The sequence below is a fragment of the Diuraphis noxia genome, unplaced genomic scaffold (genome assembly GCF_037042655.1).
Source record: "Diuraphis noxia isolate RWA-SAM2 unplaced genomic scaffold, SU_Dnox_SAM2 contig0005, whole genome shotgun sequence".
NCBI classification, from domain to species: domain Eukaryota; kingdom Metazoa; phylum Arthropoda; class Insecta; order Hemiptera; family Aphididae; genus Diuraphis; species Diuraphis noxia.
Genome location: NW_028301715.1, coordinates 24,192,988 through 24,202,553, shown reverse-complemented (window position 1 = coordinate 24,202,553; position 9,566 = coordinate 24,192,988). Strand labels below are relative to the sequence as shown.

The 9,566-nt window shown below is 29.1% G+C and overlaps 1 protein-coding gene and 1 long non-coding RNA gene across 3 annotated transcripts; both read left to right on the top strand.

Moving 5' to 3' along the window:
* Positions 1-5,755: 5,755 nt before the first annotated feature.
* On the top strand, positions 5,756-6,525 carry LOC149055107 (uncharacterized). The gene is made up of 2 exons (XR_016192158.1): positions 5,756-6,016; positions 6,185-6,525. It is a non-coding gene; the product is annotated as an uncharacterized LOC149055107 (long non-coding RNA).
* On the top strand, positions 6,380-9,083 carry Ran (RAN, member RAS oncogene family). Of its 2 annotated transcripts, none has more exons than XM_089229707.1 (5): positions 6,380-6,525; positions 7,326-7,581; positions 8,102-8,290; positions 8,358-8,528; positions 8,589-9,083. In XM_089229707.1, exons 2-5 carry the CDS (start codon positions 7,339-7,341, stop codon positions 8,631-8,633), a joined length of 648 nt encoding a protein of 215 aa, XP_089085833.1. In that variant the 5' UTR covers positions 6,380-6,525; positions 7,326-7,338; the 3' UTR covers positions 8,634-9,083. The 2 variants fall into 2 exon arrangements, with proteins under 2 accessions (XP_089085833.1, XP_089085834.1); XM_089229708.1 differs by lacking the exon at positions 6,380-6,525 and adding an exon at positions 6,685-6,833.
* Positions 9,084-9,566: the final 483 nt, after the last annotated feature.

The window sequence follows — 9,566 nt, the reverse complement described above, 5'->3', positions numbered from 1 at the left end:
TATGTTATTGTGATTTTCGACCATTATAATGATATATTTAACCACAAGTTCAATTTTTTGTTCTTGATTTTCAATTTTATATATTTGCGTGATAAATATAATATTAAGTATTTTTTCTTTAATTTACATAAATTTATTAAAAATATAATTGTAAAATTATACAAATAAACTACAATGTATGGATTTAAGGGGGTATACCTACCTATGGCCGATTTGCCTAATAAATAACCCCGGAAAAAATATCCCCGGAAAAAAAACCCCCGAAAAAATAACCACGCGAAAAAATAACCACGGAAAAAATAACCCTATAATAAAAATGATTTGTAAGTAATAAAGTATAAATTTGTAAAACAATGTCAATAATATATAAATAAAAAATTCTCATTATAAAGGTGGAATACAATACAATTTGTCAATTTGTCAATTTATATAATATAATAATTTGGTAGTAAAGTATAAATTTGTAAAATAATGTCAATAATATATAAATAAAAAATTCTCATTATAAACGTGGAATACAATACAATTTATCAATTTGTCAATTTATTTAATATAATAATTTGGTTTTAAATTACTGAATTACCACATTACATTAAATTTAAGATAAAGTTTTAAGTTAGTAGTACCTTCCTTATCCGTTATAATATGTCACTGTACCTAGCTATTGTAGGTATATCTGATCGATATGACAGACAGACCGTGCTTTTAATCGTTTTTATCGTAGGTATACAATAATTTATCATTAAATCCAAAATTAATATTATTTGTGGGAACATAACAATTGTACGTAGGTAATAGGTATGTTATACATTTAGATTTGAGATTAATTTGAAAACTTATATTAACTTATATTATGGGGTTATTTTTTCCGTGGTTATTTTTTCGCGTGGTTATTTTTTCGGGGGTTTTTTTTTCGGGGTCTAAATTTCCGGGGTTATTTTTTCCGTGGTTATTTTTTCGCGGTACCCCTATGGCCATATGGGTCAGACCTCCCATGACCAATCAGGTATGTTAGCATAATATAATGTTGAGTGTGTTGTAAACTTACTTATGAAGTTATGAAGTAATAAAATGTCATGATAAAAACATATTTGCCTCTCTTTCATGTCGACTTTGAGAAATGCATCAACCTCTGCAGTCTGCACAGTTAGGTCCTAATAAAAATATAATTTCAAATATAGTATACTATATTATTTAAATAAAGCTTAACGTTTAAATATTATATTTATACATAATATAGGATGTATTTCAAATACGAGTACATATATTTAAATGTTTACTTATGTTTGTTTTACCGATAGGCCATGACTCATGAGGTATGAGCTTACAAGTATGTTTAAATAATTATAATATTTTACATGCCAATTTATATTAGTAAAATAGTAAGTAATGACTCATTTTAAAATTAAAGTATCATAAAAACACTTCCACTAAACCACAAAATAGTATATGTTGTTACTCGTTACCTTCATTAATAGTTTCCATTCTAATATTAAAACAACAACTATCGAAATTGAACGAGAATTTGAGTTTGAGAACTGCTGAACATAAAATTTGGCATGTTCTGTATTTGTAAGGCGGAGACAACCAGACAACACAAAATACATGCGGGTGAGACATTGTAAACGTGCTCTCAAGAGGACGCCACACCCGCATATTGTGTTGTCTTCGTCGTACAATTATATTGTATATTATTTTATGAGAAGGTATGCGAGAGGTTTGATACCGTGCTCTGGCTTTCCTTTTTTCAGCTATTAGCGAGCGTATGTGTTGTGGGAGAAAAGGGTTTTCGGGAGTTCGAGAACTATTTGAACTTGACTGTGACTCCTACACCGCTGTTTGGATGATAGAAGTGAATTTATCCACTGCATTGTCAATATCGTCATATGTTTTTAATTTGAAATTAAGATTTATCTATTGTTCTAATAGGTTATGGAATTTGATACGGTCTGTTATTGGAGAGAAAAGTTTAGGAGGTGTCATTTAAACTACTAGCTGCTGGAGAAGCACTGACCGTTAATAGAACTGATGAATGGTCGGAATTTAGATCTAAGATATTTTCCGGGGTGCAGTATAAATTACTTGGCACTGTACTAACAAATATGTCTAGTATATCAGGTTTTCTACGTATAGAAGATGGCCAGTACGTGGGACCCGATGTAGCCAATAATCAATACCCTGTATTTTTTAGCATTGGTAAAATTGTAGAGTACATTACCACGCGAGTTGGTAGCGCGACACCCCCAGCTTTGGTGTTTCACATTTATGTCACCACCAATTATGAAATTGGAGTTAATTGTTGAGAAGTAGTCATTAAACTGAGGAGTTGAGATGTTGTGTTTCGGAGCACAATAGATTGAGGCAATAGTGATCGGTATGTTATTTAGCTTAATTGTGACAGCACAAGATTGTAGGTATAATCACGGGTAAACTTTGGTAGTGGTGAGAAAGACAGGGTAGATTTTATGATGATAGCAACACCACCATGAGCCGTGTTGTCTGGATACTCGTAATTTGACTTGTATGTAATATAACCTGGAATATGTACCTGGAAATATTTGGTGAAATGTGTCTCGGTTATTAACGCAATATCGATAGGCTTTTCGTATAAAACAGTTTGCATTTCGTTGAAGTGGTTTTTTAAGCTGTTTGTATTAAAAAGGAGAATGATTAGAGACGTTTTTGTGGATGAGTTATTTATCATTTTTATTATTTAAAAGTGATGAAATAACTTGTGTTAAGAGGGAAATTAAGGGATTAATATTAGTAATTTAAAGTTGTCAAAAAAATCTGATATTGTTTTGTTAATGTCTAACGTTGAAGAAGGATGATTGCTGTGACCTGTATTAGTATTGTTTCATTATATTTAGCTTGGGTATATGTTTTAGGAGGAAAGTGAGTGTTGGGATTATTATTTGTCGGTAATGGGTGATTTTCTTTTACATTGATATTATTATAAAATTATAACTTATAATTAATAATTAACGACGGTTTTAATTTCAATTGTCAATAATATAATCATGTTACGAATGTTACGATTATTTTTAAATTTTATAACAATATTTCTGGATTAAATATCATTGATTAAGGTTAGGTATAACGAATTTATCTTTACGAAACATACTGCAATTACTTATTGTCTGAATTTTTCCATAAATTACATTTGATTAGTCGTCCTAGAATGTAATGAACTATTAACTATTAAATTATAAAAAACGTGTCAGTCAAACAATAGCATCGAATCGAGAAAGCGGGTACTTCAATAAATCTTCTTAACCCAATGGATTATAATATTATAATACCATTAAGGAAAGCGAGTAAAATTTACAACAGGATATTGGAGTTGCGCTATTTACCTATAATTGAACTGCACTCGGGTTCGAAAAAGAGTGTTGAACAAAAATCTTTAGTAATAAAGTTAATTTATATGTTTGTAAAATATCCCTTTATACAATATTATGTTATAAGTATAATATATTATTAATTAAAATTGTTTTTTATAAATTAATTATTATTAATAAATGATGACACATTTATATTATAAAATATATTTTAAATTATATTAAAATTTTAAACACACAAAAATTAATTTTTAACTACGGCAATGATTAAAATCATTGTAAGTCCTAAGCCGAAACTTTTTGAACTCGAATGCAGTTTAACCATAATTTTTTTTTCTAACCCAGGAGCAATTTCGACCTTACGGAATACGGAGCTATTTAATAGTGTTCTGTTTATGATATTTCATAAAATGTATATTCTCATAGGTAAACGTAAAAAACGTTTGAATTAGTGTGTCCGAGTGTGTGGGTTGGGATAAAGTGCAATTCAATTAAAAAAAAAAAAACAGTATTCAATGTTTTAAATTCAAACAATGGCGCGTAAACATACAAACACCATTTGCGACTACGCTTAATCTTGGCAACACTGTATGTCTTTACAGTTCCTGTGGCGGGTCGTGACGTGATAGCGGCATCGGAGGCGGTCTCCTACTCTCCTGACGCCATCATTCCTTGTTTGCAATCACAATTTACGAGCGGGTTTTTCACGACTCCGACGAAGCCGTTGGAATCCGTTACAGTCGTACTGTACGGTAGTATTTCATAACTCCATTTGCATTAAAGATGGGAATTACGGGTCAAATGAACGATTCGGTTCGTTTGGATAGGGTCATTGAAAAGACCCGTTCATATTATTCGTTCATTTCGTTCGTTGAACGATGCCCCGGAGGGGGGGGGATGGTGGCACTTGTTCTCCGGACACCGTGACTTGCCCGGAGAAAAATGCCGCCCGATGGTCGAGGATCGAACCCGGTCCGGCTGAGCCACAGCCGACGCGGTAGACCACTCGGCCACCTCGTCCCCCGACGAACGTATTATAAACTTAGCGACTATTGCATTAAACAAAGATCCAATCTTATACGATTTTCGTTCATGAATGATGAACGTATTATAAACATAACGACTATTGTGTAAAATAAAGATCTAGTCATATCAGTCATAATGTCATAGGTATCATCGCGTTCATTTAGTAAACTTGAACGAATTGGAATATTTTATTGATTTTAAATGTTTCGTGATAATAGTCATAACTCATAATCAAATTTTGAAATGGTTATTGAATTAATTTAATATTATCTAGTTATGAGAATAAAGAGGTTCAAATGTTTTTTAACTGCTCACTAGAAGTCTTTTTATTAAATAATAAATTATGCTTTCTCGTGTTGTTTTTTTGTGGGATTACATTGTTTAGCTGAATAAAGAATTTTGTAAAAAGTTATGTCAATAAATCTATAATTATTTTTATATTGTTGTGTTACCCGGAAAATAAGTACTGTAGTACACTCATACTAATATAAGTAATTAATATACAAATCCATACTTGAATATTAATTTAAGTATGTTTGCATATAAAAATTAAATATAGGTACCTACACAGTAAAAAAAATTAAAAATAAGTTATCTATCAAAAATGTAATATATATATAGTCAACTCCAATTATTGTTGTAATACGTTGAATTAATGTTAGTATTTAAATTCAAAAAAAGGTAAAATAAGTGAAAAATTACTATAATTATTGATTATAAATACAATTGACTTTAAAAAAATAGAATTGTACAATAGCATATAATCATTTAATGTAGAAATAACACATGTAAGCTAATAACCTATGTAGTTGATGCTTAACCAATAAAAAAAAAATACAATTGATTTATAATATTTACAATCAATGGTATAATGTAAGAACTTGGATGTTGGTATATTGATCATTAAAATGATGCTGAGTTAACCAACTAAATATTTAAAATACTAAGATTGACATAGATCAAATTAAATATACTTCATTTGATATATAATCAATTATCATTATTGTTTTTGTGATCACCACGATGTAGAGAAGATATCTTCTCTACATCGTGGTGATCACGGACAAGACTATAGATAAACTAAATCGCGGTTTGAAAATATCATAGAGTGAAATGTGATTACCGATTACCTAATGAGTAAATAATGAGTTCGGATGGATCACTACCTTTTGTTCCACAATTTTTTGTTCCTAGTCAACTTATTCCAATCATATTAATTTCCAAATTTTACTTTTGTTCCAATACCTATTTATCGAAAGACATTTGTTCCATATAAATTTCATCCAATTATATATTTTCACATTTACATTTAATTTGTTCCGATGAACTTTTGAGTTGTGGGCAGTAAGTTGTCCGAAAAATGATAAGGAAGAATATACCACTAGACGTCCAGACCAATTACTATTACTATTACAATTATATGTTCGTGGTCCAGACCAACTATTTACATATACCAGAGATCCAGCAGTGACACCAATACGAAATAATTTAGAGTGATGCATGTCAGTGATGACATGCTAGCGGCACTCGTCGCTACCATTGTTCTGTGTCGCTACGCTCCTCGGCGCCATTGCTACGCCCGCAAATCGAAAATATCCCTCGACTTGCTGTGCAACTCCATCTCAAGTTGGTCACACTGTAACCAAAAGGTAACCATCGTACCTAACCACTCTTATTAACTTTCGGACAACTTTACTGCTTATCACTCTGAATTTTTTTGCAAACCATTTACCATAATATCAGCTGCAGCAGCTGTTCTTATATATTTAGTTGAATTAATCCTATAACCAATTATTCCAATGATATTTGTTCCATAGGATATTATATGCTACAAAAACATTTGTTCCAATATTCTCTTTATCAAATTAAATTTGTTCCAATAAGTTTTTGGGACAAAAGTTTTTGGAACAAATGTCTATTGGAACGAAATATTGTTGAACATGTAACGGTCATTATTAAGAATTTTGAGTTGGTAGCAATGCAATCCGAACGAGAACGAAATTGAACGAATGAACGAAAGAACGGCTTTTTATTATTTCACGATCCGGATTGTTTCGTTCACAGGTTTGACCCGTTCGTTTTGATCCGTTCGGCGTTCGTTCGCGTATGACACATCTCTAATTTGCATTCGCTGAAATCGCTTACACAAATCTAACACGTAAGTAGTCACATTATTTTGCTATTTCTAGTGTTTAAGGAGTAAACAATTATCATCGCGTCTGTCATATGGTGGAACATTATACTGAGTAGCATCTTCTAAAGTTTGGTTCATAAAATCTTAGGTTATAATCTATGGTTTTCCTTGGACGAAATGCTATTTTCAATTGTTCAAAGTCTAATTTAATTCGTTTAATTTGTTTTGATTTGTGTACTTCAATTACGTGCAGTCGTACAACATTCATTCAAAATATTTTTCCTTGAACCATGTGATTTGTTATAGGCACGTAGAAGAGTTGAGTACCTTCTGTAAGTTAAAACAGACTATTGTAATACCATCATTGATTTTTTTTTGTGCGTGTCACAGATAAAATAAATACACTAGAACCTTTTATTTTTATTACATTGGTTTTATTTACATTTATACTAACTTCTGAGTATTTGATTATTAGGTTAGGTGTCCTTATCAAAACAAAAAATCACTTTTCTAGTCACGGAATAAAATAGTTATTGAACTTACAGCATTATGTATTATGGAATAGTATATTCTTTTTGATTTTAAGAAATTTTAACTATTTTAATGTATGCACAATTATAAGTGTTATTTTATTGCATGCAGAAAATTCAAAAAAAAATATATCTAGTACTTTTTTAAATATCTTTTCCTAATTTAACACATCAAATAATTATCTATATATCTATATTTTATAAATAATAAAAAACAATTCTTTTTCTAAATTAAAAATGTATATTTCTTTTTGTTTTTATTTACTTCATAATATGTATATTGATATTATATAGAAAAAAAGCAATAATGAATGTACCTGATGATGTACCTACGTTCAAATGTGTATTGGTTGGTGATGGAGGTACTGGCAAGACAACATTCGTCAAGCGTCATTTAACGGGTGAATTTGAAAAAAAATATGTTGCCACATTAGGAGTAGAAGTACATCCATTGGTATTCCATACAACTCGTGGGGTTATTCGATTCAATGTTTGGGATACTGCTGGCCAAGAGAAATTTGGAGGTCTCAGAGATGGATACTATATTCAAGTAATTATGTATATTGGTAATTAAAAAAATAAACAAATGATTTGTATGTTTCTTTATAAGTGTACAAACAAATTTAACTTGCAGTATATATATAATATTCATATAAAAAAAAAATTAATCATAATACATGAAGTATTATATTTTTTATTTAAAACCGGTATTTTAATTATAATTACTATAATTCAAATCATTGTACAGTTTCTAGGTATGAAACTGTTTATCTCAAATTAAAAAAGTTCGATATTTTTTGGTTTGTATTTATTTATACATACCTATACAGTCAAATACATTATTGTAGTGAGGTAAAATATGATATTATGTAATTTTTTATCATCTTTTAAGTTGAATCTGTTTAAATTTGAATTAAATTAATAAAAATAAATATGTATCTAATGTATAAAACTTAAATAGATTGTCATATAGTATTGAGTACTACATATATCATTAATTAAAAATAAAAAACATCTCATATTATAAAGTTTTAAAATCATGCTAAGTTTCCAAATTAAATGTTTTTTAGGGTCAATGTGCTATCATCATGTTTGATGTTACCAGCCGTATCACTTACAAAAATGTACCCAATTGGCATCGAGATTTGGTGAGAGTATGTGAAGGCATTCCGATTGTGCTTTGTGGAAACAAAGTGGATATCAAGGATAGAAAAGTAAAAGCTAAAACAATTGTTTTCCACCGCAAGAAGAATCTACAGGTAAGCAATTAATTTTGAAAATTAAATATAAATTGAAAACAATATTTAAAAACTTTTATTTTTATAGTATTACGATATTAGTGCTAAGAGTAATTACAATTTCGAAAAACCATTCCTGTGGATGGCCAGAAAATTAATCGGCGATCCCAACCTTGAATTTGTTGCTATGCCTGCTCTTGTACCCCCAGAAATTAAGATGGACCCTCAATGGCAAGATCAAATTGAACAAGACCTCAAGGTAAAAATTAAATTATGTTATTTTGGCAACAAGCACTTACTTTTTTAAAATTATTTCTAGGAGGCTCAAGAAACAGCATTGCCTGACGAGGATGAAGACTTGTAATTTATTAGTCCCCCATAATTCAATGATTTGTCTGTTAACTGTCTCAATTAATCAATTATCTTGCACATTAAGTTGAATCTTTTTTTTATATACATACTTATTAATAATAAACTGCCTATATTTTCCAACAAACAGAAACAAAAATAGTTAATTATTATTTAATTTAAAAAATCAAATTTTCCATACAATGTACAGTTAATTTATTTTATTATTTTTATTTTGTAATTTATATGTCATAGTATACATGGCTTATTATGAACATTTAACTACATTCAGAAATAACCGATTATTATGTTTATACTTTTTCATTGAAATTGAAAACTATGTTTTCATAAATTCAACCATTTTGTAGAAGGCCAAACCAAAAATAAATATTTTTAATTAAAGTTAGTAATTAATTCCTATTTTTTTTTATTTTACATTAAAATCAAATATCAAATTATTAATGTACATTTATTGTTTTGTTTTATCTAATTTAATACTATTTAAAATTTAAATCTACCTAATTCCTTTATTAGAGAGTAAATGAATTGTACGATTTATAAAAAAAATTTCAACCCCATCCAACTTATTTCTCATACATACTTAATATAAATTTAGATCTATTTTATATCAAAAATAAACTCTTAAAGTATCTATAATACGAAGATACGTTGAATTTGAAAACCATATAACATGAAGTCTTAGTTAAAGAATGTTGCTCCTTTACTATTAAAATGTATTTGTATTAAACTATGATGTTTTAACTTTCTATTAAAATTAAATCTTACCATAAATTTCTGAAGCATTCAATTTATTATAGCTTTTGACTTTCAAATTCCAATCTCATAGGTCTTCTTTCTTTTTTTAAATTGGTGTTTTTCTGGATTTACAATGTAATTGATTGAAACATCAATCCTAATCATCCAAATACGTTCTATAAAATATGAGAAT

Excerpts from the sequence above, each read along its gene's own strand:
- Ran (XM_089229707.1), top strand. The coding sequence starts at position 7,339 with ATGAATGTACCTGATGATGTACCTACGTTCAAATGTGTATTGGTTGGT. Across the intron at positions 7,582-8,101 it reads GAGATGGATACTATATTCAA|GGTCAATGTGCTATCATCAT; the intron begins GTAATTATGTAT and ends AATGTTTTTTAG. Across the intron at positions 8,291-8,357 it reads ACCGCAAGAAGAATCTACAG|TATTACGATATTAGTGCTAA; the intron begins GTAAGCAATTAA and ends TTATTTTTATAG.